This window comes from Kryptolebias marmoratus, linkage group LG21 (genome assembly GCF_001649575.2).
Source record: "Kryptolebias marmoratus isolate JLee-2015 linkage group LG21, ASM164957v2, whole genome shotgun sequence".
Taxonomy (NCBI): Eukaryota; Metazoa; Chordata; class Actinopteri; order Cyprinodontiformes; family Rivulidae; genus Kryptolebias; species Kryptolebias marmoratus.
The window spans coordinates 19,202,097-19,225,078 of NC_051450.1; the positions used below are offsets into that span (position 1 = coordinate 19,202,097).

General features: G+C 36.1%; 1 protein-coding gene across 2 annotated transcripts in view; it reads left to right on the forward strand.

The window, feature by feature from the left end:
* Positions 1-14,699: 14,699 nt before the first annotated feature.
* Positions 14,700-22,982, forward strand: part of tpk1 (thiamin pyrophosphokinase 1) — a 74,604-nt gene continuing 66,321 nt past the window's right edge. For both annotated transcript variants that reach the window (XM_017428447.3, XM_017428448.3), the window contains exons 1-2: positions 14,700-14,804; positions 17,373-17,450. In XM_017428447.3, the coding sequence (XP_017283936.1) occupies positions 17,408-17,450 (43 nt within the window). In that variant the 5' untranslated portion in view covers positions 14,700-14,804; positions 17,373-17,407. The remainder of the gene's footprint in view (positions 14,805-17,372; positions 17,451-22,982) is intronic.

The following is a 22,982-nucleotide window of genomic DNA, read 5'->3' on the forward strand; positions in this document are numbered from 1 at the left end:
TATTTTGTGAAATCAAATCAACACTAATTCAAAAGTTTCATGCTTCAAAACCAAGCTTTTGTGTCAGCTGAATTGACCAAGGTTTCAAAAAATGTTTTGTCATTGATTGTGGCGTGCTGGTTACAATGTTTAGATGTTGTTTTCTTTTTTTCTTTCACAAAGCCAATCAACCCTGGAAATGTTCCTTAAAGACAAATCTGTTTTGTTCCACTTTCTTGTAGAACAAAAGCCAACTGTCAGTTACCTGAATGCTGTTGTGTATCACAATGAGCTCTTTAAAGTCCAATTTTAGTTGATGGTGGGAGTCTTCTTGGAAAAGTCAATACCGTTTAGTAATGTGGTACACAGGAAAACTATATAATTATTTAAATATCTGCAGTAAATTCATTCGTGTTGCATCATATGTATAATATGCAGCAAAACTTGAATCTCCTTTTCATCTGTTATGCAAAATTTGTGGCATGTAAAAATGCCACAAATATAAAACCTACTAGTCATACTTTAGGACAGTACAAGTCTTTTTTTTTTCAAAACAGTATCTGATATACTATTTGAAAAAGAAAGAACTTTAGAAATACTTTTTTTGTATGTTGTTGTTAAATGTTAATTAATTGGTTATTTGTCTGATCTAATAACTCCTAAAAGCTGTCAACTGGACATGTTTTTTGTATAGCTTGTTTTTTTGTTACATGTCTATAATAAACAACAAAAAGGTTAAAACGCTGTCAGACATGGGCCACAGTAGAATTACTCTCATTTAAGCAGCGAGAGGGGGATGTAATATTATACTAACAAGGGCGCAGTGCAAAATGCCAGTGAAAAATCGATTGCCAAATACAGAGTTCAGTTCAGCTAACAAAAAATCCATAAGTATCACATTACCTTTATCTGCAAAAGGTAAACACAGATGTCCAACTGTTTGAGGGGGGAAATAAAGGAAGATTTATGTCCCTATTTGACCTGGACCTCAAGTTAAAGGCCACTAAAGATTTAATTTATTGCTGAAGGACACAATGAAAATGTTTACAGGTAAGGTGAACCCATGTCCTGGTAAATAATCGTTCTTTATGTAAGTCCCGTTGCAAACCTTAGCCAGGCGTTGTTGTTTTCTGCACCAGTACGACGGTAGGCAGACCCAAACATCTAATAAACAGTTTTATAGATCAGGCAGCTCAGACTGTATTTTAACTAACAGAAAATAAACAAATGAAAAAATTAAATTACAAAAGCTTTAATGTAATGATCAAAGTTTAATCATTATTTAAATATTCAACTTTTGTCTCATTTTACAATTGCAGTTATTAAAAGTATTACATAATACGGCCCTGTATATACAGGATATGTACTGGGTACTTACCTTGTACTTAACAGGTACTTTCCTGGTACGTACTTGGTAAGAACAAGGTACAAACTATTACTAGATACAAACCAAGTAAATAGCAGGTACATGCCTGGTAATTACCCAGTAAGTACCCAGTACATACCAGAAAAATACTAGACCCTATCCCTTTTTGTACCAGGTAATTACCTCGTACAGACCAGGTAGGCACCCAATTGGAATCTGGTACATACTCTGTACCAGTACCAGGTTAGTACCAGGCTCAAAAAGGTAGGTATCAGGTACATACCAGTGAGTACTAGGTACATAGTCACTAAGTACCAGGTACATCACTGGAATGTACGTAGTAAGTATCAGGTAAGTACCAGATACATACTTGGTTAGTACTTGGTACAGCCCCAACTGGCACATACCTGGTAAATACTAGTTACAAACCAGGTAAGTACCCAGTTCATACCAGATACATACAAGGCTGTACTATGTATTAGTACCATAATTAATTTAAATATATATTTCCGAAAGATCCGCAAGATTAACTCCAAATACTTATTTTTTACTTCTACCATTTAAATGGGGACACAAACAACATATTTTGGTAAAATTCTAACAGATTTTGAAACTCTTTCACATGTGAATTTTAGAAGTGAAGGTAAATATCTTTCTTTTTAATTTGTTGTTTAATCAGCCAGGTGAAAAGGTGTAGTTATGAATGTAAAATGTAATTCAAGGGTAAACCTGAAGTTTTGTTCCACAAATTGTCTTTGGTCCACATGTGGGAACCAGAGAAGATGCAGAAAATATTTTGGTATAAAAGCTAAGCAATGAATAAGTATGTTTTTGCATTTGACAAACAAAACATAAAACAGCCAGAAAGACAAAGACTTAATGGTATGTTTTATATTGTGTAGAATAAGAGACCATAGAGTAATGTTCTACTCTCACACTCTTAAAGACTCTTGGGTAATTTGTTCTCCTCCTAATATTTTCCCTCTTCCCTGTTCTGTCCTTTCTCTGCTCCTTCTGTTTTTATTGCTTTACATTTTTATGCTGTTTTGATTTGATCCTCTTTCTGTCTGAAACTTATGTAAGACAAGCTGTATTTCAGAATCTCATCAAAAGCCAAAAGTAAACACAAAATAGCCTGAAAGATAAGGCTGTGAAACCAACAAAGAACCCGAGAAATGAGAAAATCTGCCTCAATAGATGTCATTAAAAGAGTCTATAATGCTATTTAACTACCTGACCTGCTTTAGTTCAAAGCCTCTGAACAAATAGAAATGGTCCATTGTTGTCAGTTTATGTCCAACAGAGATCCTATAAAACCCTTTCACTGTGTTGTCCTATTTTTTATTCATGTTTTATTTTCTACAAACACATGCACAGCTTGTAGAATTACATGGACAATTAGAAGTTAAAACAAAAAAATCAAGGTTTATCTACTTGAAGTTTATTTCACTTATCATTGTGTAACTACCTTGTTTTAACATTTTCTTCTTAACCCTTTCTTGCTTGTATTGCTTTTTTCCAATTTAATTGGTTTTTACCATTTTTTTACATAAGTGTGACTCTTTTTTTTTTAATTTTTAATTTTTCTGATTATTTTGTTGTCAGTTTTGCTTTGTAAAATACTCAAAACCTCTAGAAATGTACCACTGTCTGAAAGGTGCTAAATGAATCTAATGGAGTTGTGTTACTGGCAACAGCACCTCGAATTAAAAAGCCAAATTAAATTGCTGAAAGTGTTTTTGCTGTTGTTAAAATTATTTAAAGGAACGTGTATATCAAAATGTTATTAAATGTGTGCATTAATTTAAAATGTAATGTGACGTTATGATTGGTCAATGTTAGCGTGTGTGCACTGATCACTTATTGAGTGATCATGTAATCGCCTGTGTTCTTTTTTTGTTTAGTCTTTTAGCAAAATACCTCAAGAACGACTGGACAGATTTTTAAGAAACTTCCAAAAACTAAAGAGTCATCCTCACCACATTCTGGAAATGCCAACAGATTGCAGAGGATTTCACAAGAGACTGCACACAGCATTATCAAGGTTTCACCCGAACAGCTGTAGCTGCATCATTTCTCAACATAAGATGATTTGTTCAATAATAAAACCCGGTACAGGAGTGGACGCCACTGCAGACGATGACCCTGACAAGAGCTGGATTGACCTCAACACGTTGGTCAATCACTTTAATAGTTTTGCAATGTAAAATAAACTCCATATTTCCATGAGTAGAAGCCCTGTTTGCAACTAAGAAAAGATGATTTTAGAATAAAACTCAGCAGGTGATATGCATTCTTTCAAGAAATGCTATTATTTGATGCAGAAAATGTTACACTAAAAATATAAACAATCAAATCGAAAAGTAGATAGTCTGTATATGCGTGTGAAGTCTGCTTCCCACAAAGAGCTTCTCATGTCCTGCGATTAGTCTTCAGTGAAGCTACATCCAATCCAATTTCCAGAAACAGGTAGAGTGTAAGAGAATCTGAAGGTGATGCAGAGCAACTAAATACAAAAAATGAGACTCAAACTCAAATCATCAGGCATTCCTCCCAAACTAAGCTAAAAATAGCCTCTAAATTATAGTTTGAGTCTGAAGCTAAAGTTGTGGCAGCGCAGACCCACTGAAGATTTAGGCCATGAGCTGAGAAAATTTTTTTTTTTTTACAAAGAGAAGTTAATACATTGCGGTTTCTATCTCAAGTTGTCTGGATGACAGACTTGCTCAGGTTCCTGCTCTTTAGTCTGATGCGTTTTGTGCCAGGAAACTAACATGCTAACCAGAAGATTAGAGACCCCAGCTCGGGACCAAAAGCTTAACAAGTTTAAAGTCATGCACAAGCTGTAAAAGTCTGAAAGGAGACGAGGAAAAGCATTTCTTTATCCCACCCAGAAAAAAGGGCCTTTTAAGCTTTTTCCTTGGCAAAAGCATGACCTCTCATTTACTTCACTCAGTTTCCAACAGATAGATTTGGCTTAGTATTTATGATTACTGAAGTTATCTCTGGATGGATGAAGTGCAAGCACCATGAAAATCTACTTTTAAAAAACACTACTTACTTCCTATTATATATCTACAATGAAATATTAGCAAAACTCACAGAACTTGTTCCAATCCTTCACAAAAAGAGTCTAAAACACAGACTGCCAACTTCAGAAAATGTCTGTAAACATCTGAATTTTCTTTTAAAATAGCTCGCACTTTTATTTTTCAGAAAAATATAAATCAAAGAATACCTGCTGTTTGCTTTTGAAACGGCTTCCATTTATTTATTTATTTGCTGCACCATTTTTTGAAAGAACCCAGCAAGCAGGTTGTTTCAAACATCTTGGAGACATAGTCAGAGATTTTTCTGTGAATGTGGTCCGGCCCAAATCATTCTGCTTTTTCATGTGATCCCAGACACGCTCCATGATGTTAGGAATCCGACTCTGTGTGGGTCATTTGCAGAAATGCAGCTCTACTTCTGTGTTGATTATTGGACCACTCTCCAGCCCTTCAGCTACAACAAATATTCCACATTTTCATACATCAGTCCAGAGCACCTGCTGGCATTTTTACCACCTCAGTTATGTTTTTGTGCATCTGTCTGCTGGTCTGGCTTATGGCCAAAATTCTTCCATGAAAACAATTTTAGTCAGACTTCTCTAAACACTGACATTTGTCTGTCCCCAAAAGTATAATATGATTCGAAATTATCAGTAGATTTTTCAACTTTAGGATTTACTTCAGAAAATTAAAATAGCATCATTATATCTCAGAAATCACTTAGAAACTCCTCTTTTAAATTTGAACAAAGAGGAAAGAAAGTTCCCAGCAGACTGACCTATATAACATTGTGATATTATGTCAATGTCATTCTGGTTCCCCTGGTTCTCATCACTTTAGATTTACAATGAAAAACACATCTAGTTTTGTTACAAATATGTATGAACTTTTTTTTCTAAGCTGTGATAAGAAAGCTACTGTAATATGATTTCACAGAGGTTAGTAATGCCTGGCGCCAAAAGGCAAAAGGTGGACAATACTGTTGTTTTTGCACCAGTTAAAAATATGAATGTTAAGAACAACATCTGAATCAAGGCTATGAAAAAAGAAACTAAATTAGGCTTGACTGATGTGCAGAGTGTCATTCACATCGCATACATGTGCCGCGTTTCTCAAAGGGTTTTCCTACTCATAGGTTGTTGGTTTTTTCTGTTTTTTTTTACTGTGTTCAGACTGCCAGGTCAAATTGACTTATCTGACACAACCAAATTGAATAAGAATTGATTTTTAAAAAGCCTGAAGAACAACAAAACAAAAAACACATGAAACTGAATTTCTGCAAATAAGATCCAAACCAGATTTGGTTATGGTTTCAAATCAGATTTATGTCATGCCTACAGATAAGCTTTCAGCACGAAATCATCTTATCGCTTCTTCTGTCACCAAAACTACCAGCAGTGCTTACACAGATGGAAAAAAATAAACATTCATTTCAATTTCTAAGGTGATTTTTTTTTTTTTTTTTTGACAGTCAACGCTAAAACGAGCCTGCTTTTTTAACACTTTTGGCAGAACTACACTGTTCCTGACACCTAGGTTGATACTTTTAAAAATAGGTTAGTGACATCAAAGGAAATATCATCGATCTTATTATTTGCAAAAAAAAAAGTGACTTTGTCTTAAAATAATTTATGCTTGAGAATCAAACGGACAAAAGCTGTTCTGGCTTCTTGCAGATCTGTTTAACAGAAAACCAATGAGCAAGCTGAAGACATCTACAGCATTCACAGAGGGGACATAATGTATGATTTGCAGTTTAATTTGCTGTGCAACAGTACACAGGAATCGTTAAAATAAAGCCGTAACTTTCTTTGAAGGAATGCATATATTTCAAGCCAGTGTTTTGTAATTGCGGTAGGAGGCAGTTGGTTGGTTTTGTTTCAGTCAGTAAATCAGGACTTTGATCCTCAGACCTGCTGCAGTGTTCTTGAGCATGTCCTCCCAGTTTGCCTAATGTTCTTATCAGTGTATTTAGAGTAAGAAAGTGGCAATGCATACAGTATAGCTGTGTGAGTGAATGAGCGTTTTGCTGGACAAGTTTGAACCATTTATCATAACATTATGGAGCTTCATAACATGCTGCTGAGGTCAAAAGTCTTATATTCTGTAGCTAAGGATGTTTTATTTCTCACTAACTTTAAACAGAGGAGGAGGTTTTAGATTTCTGCTTTTAAAAACCCACAATGGAGCGTTAAGCCTGGTTCTCAGCCAGTTTCACTCTAATCAACACCTTCATTGTGACCAAAGTGGTCCATTTGTGAGCCAGGCAAACAAAGACCCTAATGAGCCTCTGTTGTAAGGAGAGTGAGGGTAATCTGCATGTGAATCTACCCTACATAACATCTCAGCTTTAAAAGCTTGAACTCCACACATTTAATAAAGCTCCTCAGATGAGAAGCAAAACTTCAATGATTGAATTGAACTCTTGCACTAATAAAATTACACTTTTAAATACTGCAGCTGCTACATCCACTTTTTTGTTTAAAATTAAAAATAGTAAAGTTATTTTCTCACAGATGCACTCAGTGAAACCTAAAAGAAAAAAAAATAGTGAACTGCCATATGCTCAGGTCAGGGTTCTGCAACCTGCGGCTCTGGGGCATGGCTTGTAAAACTGTATTCTAGGTCATGCACATTATTTAGCCCACACTGTACCCACCTCAACAGCTGCCCTAACATTCATGATTTAATCCATCAGAGTGCATTTTATAAATAAAGAGTGACAGATATGACCAGTTTTTCAAAAATTATTGATAAAAGGTGTGGTTTTTAGATCTGGATATCAGCTTCAGATGTTTTCTGTTTAAGGAGAGCTCGTATGTATATGTTGAATCTTGAGACCTGTTTCAGACACCTGCAACTATTCTATGACTGCTTGAGAGAAAAGTTGTTGCACAAATTCAAAACTCAAGCAACTAGACTGCAAGATACAACCTTAAGTAAAAGGTAAATAAACAAATAAATGAGGATGGAGTTCTGCAAATATTCCTCCAGAGGAATGACAGAAGAGAGAAGTTAGACAGTTCATTCATTAAATTGACTGATTCATTGTCAGAGTTTCTGTTGGTCTGTGCGTTTGGACAACACAGACACCCAAGAGACTGAGCAGGCAAGGGAGAAAACAATCAATGGTGCTTTGACAGAGGAATGTAGCAGGTAGTAAAAAGAGGAGCGCACCACAAAAAAAAATAATCCAAATAAAGAGAGTAAGTGAGATGTGAATAGGAAACCATATAAAAACAACACAAATGGCTTTTAATTACTAGACCATTATAAGATAGAATTAAAAAAAATCTGCTATACTGGCAGAGACAGTTCTTGTTCCTCACATTTTGTACAGAGGATGCATTAAATGCTTATTGACTCACAAATACGTCTGTTTTATTATTTTAAGCTGCTTTTTGTATTGGTGTCTTTTGAAAGAAAAAGGTTCTAATTTGAGATGAGACCTATTTGCTGAAAATCACAATAAAACTCTAGTTTAATGCTTCACTTAGACTTAGTGACAATTTGGTGGGAATACATAAAATAAGAATTTATTAAATATGTTCTTATAAAAGAATTTGACTAGAAATGAAGCCATAATAATGTTTAGAAGGTAAAAGTTTATTAATTGTAAAGTTTGTAAAGTGTATGAAGCAACTCCATTAACTTGCATGGCCCAAAACTTGCATTGTCCTTTTTGGAGATATTGTAATATTTTATTTTTGGAGCCAGAGTGTACGCACCAGGAGTGTGAGGCTGCACTATCAACATAAAAGTCTCGCCCACACACTCTCCCAGCTCGCTAATAGGCTGTCAGTCACACTTTTGAAAGTCTCAGATAACTAATTGAACATACAGCAGCAAGGTAAGAAGTTGTTTTTAGGTGATTTTTTTTATTTTTTAGTCAGTGAAAATGTCCCATTTGTTCACATGGGAGGGGTGTTACTTTAACTATTGTACTACAGCCAGGGGACTAATTATAATATATGTTAATGATTTCAACCTGTTATGCTTTTAGAATTTCTTAAATAAAAAATCTTAATCATGTAAATGTTTTGGGCAGTGATGCACAAAAGCTGGCAGCTGTGACATTTTGTGATGCTTTTTTATTGAGAGAATCATATCATCTACCCACACAAATGAAAAGTCATTGTTTTCATCACCAGTTTGGTGCTTTAAACACACACAAGCATTTTCAAATTTGTCCTTATTAGGATATTGAGCACTGAATGACTTCCATTCATTCCTAACCCTAACCCTTAATCCTAAACTACCCATTAAGAGTAAATGTCTAACCTGAACTGTGACCTAAAGTCAATTCACACTCAAGCTCCAAAACAAACCCTATCCCAAAAATGACAGTCCACTGTTTTAGGACCAGGTTTTCGTCTCTATGAGGAGTACTAGTCCTGACAAAGTAGGCGATTAAACCTAGTACACACATACACAAACACACACACACACATATAGAATGCAGAACAAAAAAATAAAATAAATAAACTGTGTTGCATCACCATAAATCCACATTGTCAGCAGAGGCACACAGGCATCATTGTCAATTAAATGAGAACAGTTGGATGCTATTTTTTTTTTTTTTTTTTTTTTTTTTTTTTTTTTTTTTTTTTTTTTTGCATTTTACTGCTACAGAGTCATTGCCCCTTGTGGCGATATCATTTCCAAAGAAACCAAATTTCCTCATCCAATCGCATTATGTGACCATCTCTTTCAGTTCTGCCCTGGAGTTAACCTCTCTCCCCTATTTTGATCATCACCTGATGGCCAGCATGCCTTCAAAATAAAAAATAAAATAAAAAAATCAACATAGTGATTTGGTTTTACAGCACAGTGCACATATCTGATGACGCCCACCCAAAGTTTTCCTCTGGCAAGTCAAACTGAGTGCTGAGCTAGTTCACACACTTAAAAAAATGTAGGCAGTTAAGCTACGCTGCAAAACTGTGCAGAGACCTTCAGATCAGCAAGTTTCATGACCTCCAAAGCAGAGGTGCCACTGCTGGTCTCCTCAAGCTGCTCAGGTTTGACATATTTGACAAATATTCACTTCGGTTTTTAGCTGTGGAATGAAAAACATGATATTTTATTCATTAACTCTAGTGTTGTAATATTTAAACCATGTATTTTAGCAGGTAGCCATGATACTTGTACTGATTGTTGTCTGAACATCTAGTGAACATCAAACGTCCTCTTGACCCAGACACACGTGTGCGATCCAATTCCCTGCATCTGTCCAAAATAACTTGTAAAAGTTTGCCTGTGTTCCCTTGCGCAAAGCCCCAGTTTATTCGCACTGTGGGGAGCACAGAAACATCCTCCCCTGTGGCACCACCAGGCACCATCTGCAGCGTCCCTTGCAGTGCTTGGCAGGGCCCACAGCGACTCTCTTATGAACCCTTCCAGACGTTTTCTGGCAGGTCAGATCCCATCCGGCTCTTCACCCTGAGTTAACCGAGAATCTGTTTGAACTGTGGTGACGCCTGGCAGCTCTGTGAAACACACACCGGTAGAAATATTCATTTTTCTACCTGGACCCTCAGGACAGATGTGGAAAATGAAGGGCATGAGTAATTAATAATATGTGGTGTTGACTTGGGAGTTTTGTGGGAAAAAAAAAACAGTCTGGGACTACGGAAGCCGCCTCTGACCTCTACCAGAACATGGTTTGACCTCACAGATATGACCTTTACAACAGCTGCTGAAATGATCCAAGGCTCAAGGCCAATCTTCACTTCAGCTTCTGATCCAGTTGGTGAGTTATATAAACCTAAAATCAATAAGGATTTAATTTAAAACAACCACCCTCTCAGTGATTTAAAATTAAAAACAAAATTAATAATATGTCATTAAAGACCCACTTCTCTTCATGCCAGACTTTGGTCATCTTATGTTCTGGTTGTTTTGGTCAAATCTCGTAAATGACCTTATGCATAATCTCATGCAACATGTGGTGCATTACTGCTTGGAGTATGTGTTCAAGAAAACTCTTAGCTACTACCACACAAAATTTTACCTCAATATGTGAAAAAATGACTGAGTTATAGCCATTTTTGTATATGTGTGTGTTTTACTTTTTTTGTTGCTTGGCTATGGCAGCAATCTTAAATCAGGTTGGCTTCAAATGTTATAAGTTGTTACATTCAATGATTATTTTCTGCAAGTTTCATTAAAATTGGTCCAGTGGTTCAAGAGATATTTTGGTAACAGACACACACATGAAAACCTGCACTCACACTCACTGGAAAAAACATGCCTGACTTTTGACATTCAGTGGCAGACAATAACATGTAATAAGGCCCTTTTAAAATGTGGGTGTCCTTTCAGTTAATTAAACCTTGTCTCCTGCAACTAAGAGATAAATTTTAGCTTCTTCCTGCTTGAAACACATTGTAATGCTAGTCCAGGTCCACTCACTTCAGACATGAATGGAAAAGGATGCCCTGCACCGCTCTTGTCTTGTTCATTCCAATGAAAAAATGGGTCATCGTCATTGGCAGATTAAAATAAAAAGTGGCCTATTTAGCCCCAATTCTGATGCCTCTATACATCCTGTAAGTTCAACAACACTAGGCAAATGAAACGAGTTGGCCCCAAACTGAGCAAGGTTCGCCACAGAGCCAACAGAACCGGCTTGTTTTACTTTGACTCCATCAGAAAGGAAATCAACGAGTGAAATGAAATGTTGCATGACTACAAACCCCCAGAGCATGAGGGAGAGGAGCAGACAGGCTGAATTAAGTGAAAGAAAAAGCTGAAAGCCAGAGAAGAGACAAAACAGAAGGCAGGCAGAGAAAAAGAAAAGGAAGAAAGGAAGAAAAAAAAACCAAACAGCTGGGATTTTAGGTTAAAGCAGATAAAAGGGAACGGAAAAAAGACAAATAAAAACCACGTTAGTGAGAAAAAAGAACATGTAGAAGAGAAATGACAGGATGAAATGGAGTTAATGATAGGGAATATTAAAAACAGAGAGAGCCCACAAGAGGGGGAGAACATTTACATGTCAGTCAGTGTCTCTCTGTTTCTGTCTCATTATCTGCCACAATAACAGGTGTTTTCTGCCATGTGTTGGAGGAGTAACAATGTGACACGTGTATCCACTGATAAGGAATATTTAATCGAACGTGAGACAAACACTTCCCCGCCGCATGACCTTGACGAGAAAATCAAAAGCCCACAGCAATTGTTTCTAGCTGCTGTATCTATGAGCAGGTAGTAATTTAGAAAAAAAAAGACAGGTCACTGACTTGTCAGCCAAAGCGGCTAACACCAGTGTTTGGGACCATTCTTTGGTTCAGTCTTGAGAAACTGGCCTCCTGACTCAGAAGCACAGAAGAATGTAGGTCATTATCAGCACAGAATGGGAAGCTAAAATAGCCACAGTGTTGTACAAAGAGATAATTGAAAGGCAAGAGTTCTTGATTTTACATTACATTACCACAAAGGAAAAGCAGAGCATGAATGAGAAGGAAAGGCTCATTTGTTTAAAAGTTGTGTTTTTCTTGGAATCATTTTCCAGGTGTGAGACATTTTCTGTTTAATTTGGTTTCCTAATTCACATCCTTCCTCAAGAGTGACTTCAAAATTTTGAGGAAATTTGCTCATTTTGCTGTTACATGGGAGCTAATTACCTCTTTGGAAAAAAAAGGCCACTCTAACGAGGCTCTGTTGATTTCTGTTAACCTCAGGTAGCAATCTGGAGAACAAACCTTTTTCTATATAAAAAAGGAAATCACAGAAACACATTAATGTGAAAAAATAGTACGTCCAAAACAAACTGTTAACCAACATGCACACTTTATCCTCTTTAAAATATTCACATTGTTGGGCATAATCAAACAAATCACATGTGGTCATTTTAATCATTTAGAAATAGAAAAATCTGCATCTATTGCAAAAATGCGGTGTGAACGCTGAGCGCTGAACAGCTTTACTGAAATATGTTAAAGAAGGTGAAACTAAATTGTTATTTGAACAAGCAGAACAAAAGCTAACATTAATAAAAACAGAAGCTAAAAGCAAAATGTGAAATGATTGATAAAAACTAAAAATAGCAAAACAGTAGCTAAGAGGTAAAAGAAGTATAAGAAGACAAAAACTGAGAATACTCCATCAAATAAAAAAATGTTTCTAAAGAAATGGAACAGATCTCCAAGTATTTATATGGGTATTTTTTTTTAAATAAAGATACATATTTTAAAAAGTATAAAAGTTACAAAAAACAAAAGTCATAGCAGATTATTCTTGATTGAGCTGAATATTTTGATATATGAATGGGTAAAATGGTGTATAGAAAAGGAATTCAATTGCAATAAATATACAGAAAAACCTATAAACCTGAAAACAATAGTGTGAATGCTGACTCAGTATTTTACCAATAAGAAATACAGGCAAGTTACCCAATCGATAAGTATTTTTCATTTATAAATTCATTTAAATATGGTTAGATGCTTGGTTCATTTTACAACTCTAAATTAGCGGAAGGCAAGCATGAGCTCTTTTATGTAAACTTCATACAAACAGCATCATCACTTTGTTTTCATCTGCCACCATGAAGTGCAGACAATAATGTGGTTACCGATGTCTGCGTGCAAGTGTTCATTTGTCTGTCTGTTAGCAAAATAACTCATGAACTACTGGACAGATTTGAATGAAACCTGAATGTGTACATCTACCTTCTGTAAATACTATAGAAAAAATGTTATATTTAGGGACTTCCAAACAGAATAATTGAGGAAAAGAATGGTGAAGCCCTAAATTACAGGAGAATGACAGAAAGACAGTAAACGAAGCTCAAAAAAGAAACGAGCAAAAAAATAAATAAAAAAAGAGCAAGAAAAGAAAAGGGGTAAATATTGAAAAGCTTAATGGGTAAGAGAAAGGGTGAAGTAGTTGAATAGCTGCAGTGAGAATGGAGGATCTGATCAAACATTCAGAAGGAGTTTGAAAAAAAAAAAACTTTCAATGAAGAATGCACTCAGCCTGGAATTTATTCATAGGCGTATTTATAATGCATGTCCCCAGAATGAATGACTTCCCTTAGCATGTGTGGCACATTTGTTGATGTGTGTACAGCCCGCATTTGTCTGTTCTAAGGTCGACATGAAACGCGTGCACGTGCAGTATGTCAGAGAGAGACAGGACAAGTGCTGATTGATGGGAGAGCGTTTGTTTTAACAGGCCTCCGGAGTGGATTCACCTTGAGAGAGATTTGGTCTCTCACTTTACCCTGCTGCTGCTGCTGCTGGAGGATATCCGAGGAATGCACCGACACTATGCAGCATGTCTGAGTGTGTGACTGCGTATGTGTGTATGTGTGTGCTCTCAAGATGTTTGTTTGCCTGTGTGCATTTTAGTTGTGTGTTTATCTGTTGTTCTGTCTGCATTTAGTGTTTGAGTGTAGCAGTGTAAAAGAGGGAAAAAACCTTTGAAACTTAAGGCTGTGTGTGCACAACCATGATTGATAATACCTCAATTAAAGTCCTAGCATTCCTTGAAGGCATGCATATCGCCCGCAGCCTTACAAGCCAGGTCTTATAGATTATCATATGTTGAGAAACCTTGAAATAAATGTGTGCTCATGGTAGATGTGAAGCTCAAAGTATGTGTTGTTATCACATAAATTTTAGACCAGAAGTTTGATTCCAAAAGATAATCAGTTGTAGATGCACGTCTAATGTTTGCTTTCTGTAAGTTTCATTCTTCTCTGGCTTGAATTTGCAGGGTTTTTTTCTTCAGTAATTCAGGAAAACAATACTATTCACTGTCCTTTCAGTCAGATGTTGTACAAACTGATTAAAAACATGTGGCTCTTTCAAGACAATTTAATTCCACCTGTAGGAAGCAGTGTTGCATAGAAGGTAAGGACTTGTTTAAGGCAGGACCTGGTACACCCTCCTTTATAGACGGCTCAGTGAAGCAGCTGATTGTCTAACTGTTAATGCTCAATTAAGCTAATTAGAATTACACATAAAATACCCACTTCTACAGAAGCCTCCTTACGTGTGACACTGACACAGATTTGTTAAAGGCGTCATGCAGGTATGAATTTGTCTTATGTTTTTGCTCGTTTTTATCACTTCAGCATACATATCCTTATAATAAAGTTTAAATTAAAAGTAAAAGTAGACATTATTTCCTGTCATTTGAGTATTTTATAGATAATGTTACTATTGTTTTAAAAAGTCAGAAATCATAATAGTGATATTGAGAGAAGACGACATGGAGAGCTCATAAATGTAAAGCGCAGAAACATCCGGCCGCTGGGTGTCGCTGTCACGAATCCATGCGGCTCCTTCATTTCTCTGGTGCGTCTCTTTGGGCTCTCGTTGACTGTTTATAACGCAAAAGGCGGACCGTCAATGACTTATATGGATTATATATATAAGTCATTGCGGACTGTGCTTGAATCTGTAAGTATCTGAATTTTATCATCGCAGTTTGAAGTCATTAAATCACTGGCGAACAGCTGATAAGGACTGAAGGAGCTCATCATGTCTCACCATCTCCACGCATTTTATGGCAACCCGGCCGGGTGGAAAACGCTTTCACTTGTGTTTACATACTTCCTGTAACACATAGTTTGTTTCCTTTAATTTAATGTTGCGTTTAAATAATGAATCTCGGATCAGTACAATTCATTAGACAGGTTTAAATACTGTGCAGTCTTATGCTTTTCATGTTTTTGCCCGTGTCCGTCTGTGTTCGTGTTATTGTTAGGAAAATATCTCATGAACCCCTGGGCGAATTTTAATGAAACTCGCAGAGAGTAATAATTGGAAGTCCATCTACAGATGATATCCGATTCAAGATGGCTGCTAGAGCCAGTCCATCTTTAAAACACAAAAATGGCTGTAAGTCAGTCAAATTTACTGATATTGTCCTACAGTTTGGTGTGGTAGTAGCTGAGACTGATCCCTGCATATACTCACAGACTCTACAAGACCTTCATTTAAAACTGTGCCATTATCTGTTTGGAGTCAATTTTGTCTGTTAGCAAAATATCTCACAAACCACTGGACAGATTTTAGTGAAACTTTCAGAAAATAATCATCGGATTCCCCTCTACAACTGATTAACCTTCAGAGTCAGTCCAATTTAAGATTTCCACCTAAAGTAAATAATATTAGCAATCACAAAAATGCTCTAAACTCAGTCAGTTTTATAGATATTGAGCTAAAATGTAGTGTTGTAGGAACAGGGTTATTTACAGCACATAGTCTGAGTGCGAGCATCTCACATTCAAGTTGTGCAGAACATTATTTTCAAAATTGACTACAACTTTATCATTTCTCAGCATAAGATTATTTTAGTCTGAAACTCTGGCATGAAAAGCAGCAGGTAACATGGTGGTCAGAGGGCTCGGTGGCGCCTGTGTGATGGCAGCCTCACTTCTGTCAGCCCGCCCCAGGGCAGCTGTGGTTACAATGTAGCTTACCACCATCAGTGTGTGAATGTGTGGATGAATGGGTGAATGATTGTAGTGTAAAGCGCTTTGGGGTCCTTGGACTAGATAAAGCGCTATATAAGTGCAAGCCATTTGCAAGCCATTTACCACATGCATTTCTTTAAGGAATGCTTGACCTTTATTGTTTTAATGAATCAAATGTCATTCATGACATGCATAAATAAATAAAATGCATGTAAACGTAATAAAATTATAATGAGAGTTCGGTATTACATGAAAAATAATCTTGCAGGAACTGATTAGATATAATCTTTTATAATCCTTTTTTTGATTATGGATAACACCAGTGACTAAATATGGGTACATGAAATTATTAATAAAATTGATAAAATTACAAATAGTTCTACGCAGTGTGGTTCATTAAGGTCGTTTTCTATCACCTCTGCTCTTCTGTTTGTGTAGACTGAACCATTTAAAGTTTAAAGTTCTCTTAATATTTCAAATATTAACAAAACTCTTAAAATGTGTAAAGAAACGGGTTACTTCTGACCTGAATTTGAAGGCAGGACAAAGGACGCCCGTTCATGATTTATTTTGTAGAGAATCGTGAGCTGCTGTGAAAAGTTCAGCTCAGATTAAATTATGATGACTTCATAGGAGGGCTGACCAGGTTAAGGTTCAGTTTGTTTCATTCTTGTGGCTGGTAATCTATGTTCAATAATCTTTCTTGCTATTTGATCACAAAATATTTGAAATTTTATTCACTTTGTGAGTTTTTATGTGTATAGTTTAATGTCTGCTGAGGGAAATGTTAAACTCTTCACAATAAATAGACTTAATTCATTTCTGCTTTTGTACACTAAATAAATATGTACTCTTATTTTCAAACAAGATGAAATTAAAGATAAAAAAGATTATTTGTTTTTCTAACAATGCTATGAGCAGTTCTTGCCTCAATTTCCTTACATATTTCATGTAGCCCTCTCCAGCTTTATGGGCATCTGCAGATTGTTAGGACAAGGTTTAAGGTGTATTTATAAGGTTTTGAAATTTTTATCAAAGCTTTTCTCTAATATTAAGTTTGAACACACTACAGCATAAAAAAATACAGCCTGAAACCTTCGCAGGCTTGATATGTGCTCAAATCTTCTTGGGTGCCCAAACCTTTGCATGGTACCTTAGTTGACTTCAGGATTGCACAGATCATAAATGATACATTGACTTTTTTATTTATTTTTTTGCCTTTTTAACACTTCATCTTCTCTTTGCTTAACAATTCACAAAACAAGAAATTTTATCCTACTATGCCCATTAGGCCCTTCTGCTGAGATAAAACAGACGCTTTAATCAGGATGAGAAAATAAGAATTATTTACAGCCGTTGAACCTTTTGTTAACAATCCTAATGTTTTCTTAACAGTGCTTGTATTTCATTTGCTTTTATTCTTTGGGGTAATAGTTCAGGGCAGGTTAGGTAATAAAGCGAGAAAAAAAAAACATGAAAATTTAAAGTGCTTTATTCGGTTTAAAACGAACAGAAGAGAAGTCACAGTGCATTCTCTCTTTCCCCTCAGTTTGACCTGAAGACGAGCTCCTGTAAACCTGGACCATGGCTGATGCGTGGTCACCTTTGGACTGTTTACTGCCATCAGGTACACCCTTTCAAACAACGCAAATCTCTAAATCTTTACAATTTATTATCTGCTTTTGTTTCTCACAACCTATAGTGACTGAAAGTTATCTTGTGATATATCACAAGTGACATATCCCTTTTTTTGTTAGCTAGCTATAACAAAACTAAAACGAATCAGAAATAGTAGGTAATACGGCGATGGTTATGATTTGTTTGCAAACAAGAATTTTATTTAACTTTTGGTCCCATCATAGAACAGAATCTACCCTGCACAAAGCCTCCTTTAATCTGCTCCTGCCTTAAGAGCAAATGTGCAATTTATTTATTTGCAGCAGCTTTTAGGAGGCTGGCAACTATATGTGCACAAAACGTCTCAAAGAACAGGTTAGCATCCAGGCTTCCAGTGTTCCAGTGTTCCAGTGTTAGGTCATTTCCTATTTGAATGGCATATTTATCCTTATTGTCATCTCTAGCCAATTGTGGAGTTGCTCAAGAAACCATCCTGAGGACTCAATATTCCAAAAGTGCTTTTAGCTTGCACATCTTTTGTAAAATCACAGAAAAATCTAAATTAAAAATAATGTTCAGAATTAAATTTGACTCATTTCTAGGTCTAATTTAATAACTTTACTAATTTGTGTTGGATTGAATATCATCAGCATGATCTTCACTACAAGTCAGTGCAAAATAGAAAACTTTAGTCTCTCTGTACTTGGCTGTAGCATCGATCTTGCACAACACTTAATAATGTGCAGACCTCTGTGTGTGCCGACACATACATATACAGGGGACACGCGGTGATGTGTCTGGCGCTGGATCCTTTGGCTCCTGCAGGTTGTGTGGCCCGGCCTCTGAGGATTGAGCTTTTTTTCCCCATCACATAGAGTTTAATTGGATTGAAATCCTGGGAGTTTTAATTCTGGTTCAGTGGATTTCTAAAATCAAAGGAACTCTTTATTTTCACCCTGAAGATACAATTTGAATAACTGAATCCTCAATTCCGAAAATAATTATTGAAAGTCTTTGTTGTGAACCTTGAGTTGTTTCAGAGCAGTCTTTGCAGGGAGGTACAACTTCCTGCTGATGCTGCTGGAAAGGGCTTTGGGTTACTGGGTTATGTTGGTGTGCAATGGTTTAGTTTGGGTACATGTCAAGGTAATATTCACATAAATGACTGATGATAGCTTGAAGTCTAACAAGAAAACCAATATTATTTACTTTTAATGTTTACTGTAGGCTTATACTACTGCCCCAATTGTTTTTCTTTGCACTCAGGGAATTGAATTAACAAACTTTTTTTTTTTGTTGACACCAGAATGCACATGTGTAAAAAATGTCTTGTTGATGTGTTTTCATATATTACAAAAAGTAATAATCAATCTAGCTCCTGAAGGGATTCCTATATGCAATTTTGGAATCAATTTTGTTCCAACAAAATGCTTGAGTTTTCTGTTGCAGTTCACTAAGACAAAGTAAAGCAGTTTTCCTCAGCAAAGTCACTCTTTAAGTAAAATGTTCCTAAATATGTTCTGATACTTTGCACTTATATGGATAATGTCAAAGGATGAACTAGGAGTGGGCATTTTAAGCAAACACATCTTCAAATTTGTTAATAATTATTCCAGTTTCTCATTCCTCTCACAATGTGTGTTTTTTTTGTCCTTTACTTATGCATGGCTAATTATTGTAGCATAAGTTTCACAACAACAAATTGTGTAAAAGCAGACAAAGCAGCCCTAGTCTCAGCTGCCAATTTAGAATCTGTTGCCTGTTTCTTGTTTTTGCTTTTAAAAATGATCGTTTCCACTCAGTTGGGACTTGGAGTGAATTAAAGTTTAACTACTCCAAGTCCTGCAGCTGAAAAACTTTAATGAAACGGAGGCTTTGAGTACAGCATCATGTGCTGATGCTAATTCTGTTAGCCAGAGATCTTTATGTTCCTTCATTATCACCAGTGCACTGGATCAAAGTTAAAGGGGATTCACATGTTCAGGAAGTAAATATGAGCTCACTTTTACTTTAAAATCCTTTCAAAATAAACTATGGCAGGAACAGACTTTGTGATGCTCTGAGTTGTTTCTTTATTACATTTATTTATTCATGATGGGGTGGACAGTAGATGTTGTGACTATCAATAAATAAATAAATCACTTTTAGGAAACAACTTGGCATGTCACTACCAGGGGCCAGTGTTTAAAAAAAATAAAAATATGAAAGCCTCATCAGTTCTTCAAATTTTCCTATATTAACTAGAATTTAATTATTTGAAAATCAATACCAGTCTCTACTATGAGCCCCTGACATAAAATCTGACTGTACTTGTAGTTATGTTTCGAAGGTACCTCTGATCTTAAACTGAATTTGTTCTTGGATCTTCGGTGGGTTTAAGACAGAAACCTTCCTTCTGAGGAAGCTGGTATCTGCTTTAAACGACTGCTCTGAGTACAAGGTGTACATGAGCTCCATGGTGCTGTGTGTGTGTGTGTGTGTGGATTCAAGGCTGATACGAGCCTAAGGACAGGTTTTACCCAGACTAAAGGTCAAGGAAATTGTACAAGAATTCTGCCTGTAGAGCAGATAGAAGAGCACATGTAGTTTTCTGTCTCTTGTTTTACAGTTAGAGTTACATGTGTTGTTTCAGTGCAATTTGTCAGATAAGAGCATTTTTAGGAATTAGATGTCATATTTCCCTTACAAGGTTATAGAATGCAATGAATGAGATGCTGCTATTGGCTCAACAAACAAGGATTTTTTTTTCTTTGCTTAAATTGCCTTCCTATATGGGTTTTTCACCTAGGTTCAAATATTGTTCTGCCACAAAAAGATATAAAAACAGAGCTTAAAACTGAAAAGTGTGTTTTGTATCTTCTGTGTGCGTGCACTGATGGGCCCTGTCTGATTCCTTTCGGGTTTTATTAGCATACAACAGCAATAGCTGTTCATAAAACACACCAAGCTCTGCTCTCTGATGACAGGTTGAATTTTGGATTTGTGTACAAGAAAAGGAACTCCTTTCTCTGTAATCAGTTCTTTACCTTCCTGGAGCTACACTGCTGTCCTAAAATGGTCTTGTGCAACAGTTCTGTAGCCTTTCTGAATGTCTTTCAAGCTTTAAAAGTTAATTTGTTGCTTTGTTGACTCGTTTTGAGTCCAGCTCTTGCACCTGACCATTTTCAGAGGAATATTTCTGTATATCATTTTGTCAAACCTCTTACAAACAAAATGATTCATTCAAACATAAAAGGCAGCAAATAACTTGTGCTGGCGTGTCTAAACACATACCATGCAAAATGAATGAGTGAATAAATAATAAACCACAGAACTCCTTTTAATTATGCCTTTGAACTCTTGATTGCCCCCATCCTGTTGCTGTTTAGTTTTATCTACAAAAATGTGAACAATAACAGTTTGAAGGGCATTAAATTATGTTAATAATCTTGGGATCAAGGAGGTCATTGTCGAGCTTCAACATTTGCAACAAAGTCCCAACCTTTTGGCTGTGATAAATGAAAATATGAAATCCTCCAGTGGGACTTCCAGCCTTCCTAACTTTAATATACCACTGATTTCTGCACATGACACGATGAAGGAAAAGTGCTGCTCAGAAAGACAAAACAGTTTTTGGAGTAATTTTAATTAATTACATTATTAGAAAATTTCTCACTTTCCTTCTGAAAAACTTGCTGCTGTGTTTTGCCGTCTCCTTTTTTGCATGGTTGGTGCCATATTATCAGTTAATGAGCTTTTTTTCCCTCTTTTGGCATGTGGGAAAATAAAAGCGTGATGTGAGAAGAGCGTCGACTTCATCAGTGTCAAGTATACATATGTTTGTGTGATTGACATTCCCACACATGAACATAATTTGCTCAAGCATCAACACTGAATTGCTGTTTAGTTCTCTATTCAGTTGGGAAATAAGTAACTCAAACAAAGGTCAGTATTACTGGAGCTACATCCACTTGGAAAGCGATCAGCAGTTTTGAAGCATCTATTGAATGATGTGTTTACTTAAACATTTTAGCTCTGCTTACATAAATAGTCATCCAAATGGTTGGAGAACAGTAAACCTCCGCGCTCACACTCCTGGTGATTTGAGTTTGTTGATAGGTTTGTCATTTGCCATTAAAAGTGAAAGATTTGCTCCAGAATCTCTGCATCAACAAACCCCGTCTTAAAACTCCACAGCGTATTAAAACACATTAGATCAATTTGAAATAAATGTTTTTTATGGGTTGCTTAGCTTTATCTCTTGCAGAATATGCTTATCTAGACTCTCAGAGGGGAATAAAAAAACAGCCCCTAGATGTCTGCGTTTCCAAATCCCTAGCTTGCACAGTTACCCTTTTCCAAGCAGAACTAGAGAATGTGTGAATGTCAAAAGTAAATGTTTATGATTTAATTTTGATGGTACGCTGACATTCACCATTTGAATTCCAGGGTTTGACTGCTCTAGACCGCCTGGGGGCTGAGAAAACTCATAAGTTTATTTTTCAGCCTGGGAACGTCTCGCTGGAATCAGACGATCATACACACTAACAACTATATTACAGCATGCTTTCAAGCCATGTTATTTATACTTTGACAAACTTTTTAAAAAGTTTTAAGTATGGGGAAAAATGATCTGATGAAATACTTTTGCCAATATGGAAACAATTCTTGTCTTATATTATCCTCCATGCAAATGAGTTCTTCTCAAGAAAACGGTTTTTAGCAACCTAATGTTATATTTATTAAATTTTCTGATTGCAAAACATAAATTATGTTGCACATTTTACACGTTCTGAAGTCAAATTCTAAATTAAATTTAAAAAAAACATCAGACTACAGAATAGAACATTTACATTTTTTTTAATCTTGTGCTTTCTTTTTGTTAGTGTGTCACTCACACCTTTTTTTGTCCGGCCTCCACCATGTAAATGAATGGGATAATTCCCTTTTTTAAAAGAAAAATTATACAAATTCTTCAGGTAAGTTGTCAGGTTTTGACTGCTTTTGATTTAGTGTCCAATTTGTTGCTGTATGTTCAAATGTTCATTTTTCTGATACGTTTAGCTGTAATTGGTTATTTCATGCTTTAAAGAAAGTTTAAATGATGCCATGATTGTGAACAGGGGGAGTGGGCGGGACTTAAAGCCCCACATCACTACAGCGCAGACGCTGGTCCCAAATTTATAACGTGCTAACTGCTGGCTTTAATTCCCAACAATAACAGAAGGCTAAGACATTTGGTGTAGTATTATAATGTAGATGGTAGTGACTTATTGCAGGGCAGACAGTATGACTTGATACAGTAGGACACAGATGTTAATTAATCCTGTTTTGAGTCAAAATGTCAAAAACTGTCAAAATTCTCAATATAGCTGAAGTATTGGGGCCTGTTCCTAGAGCATCTATATGTTAGCTTTTGTGTTTGTGTTTAGTATGTCTGTGCATGCTTGGGCTTGTGGTATTTATGCTGTTTGGTACTTTTAACAGAATCCCAAGGTGACATTTCTTTGAAAAGAGTGCAAGAAAGGCCACACGTCTCCTTGTGTGTGCGTTTTTGTACGTG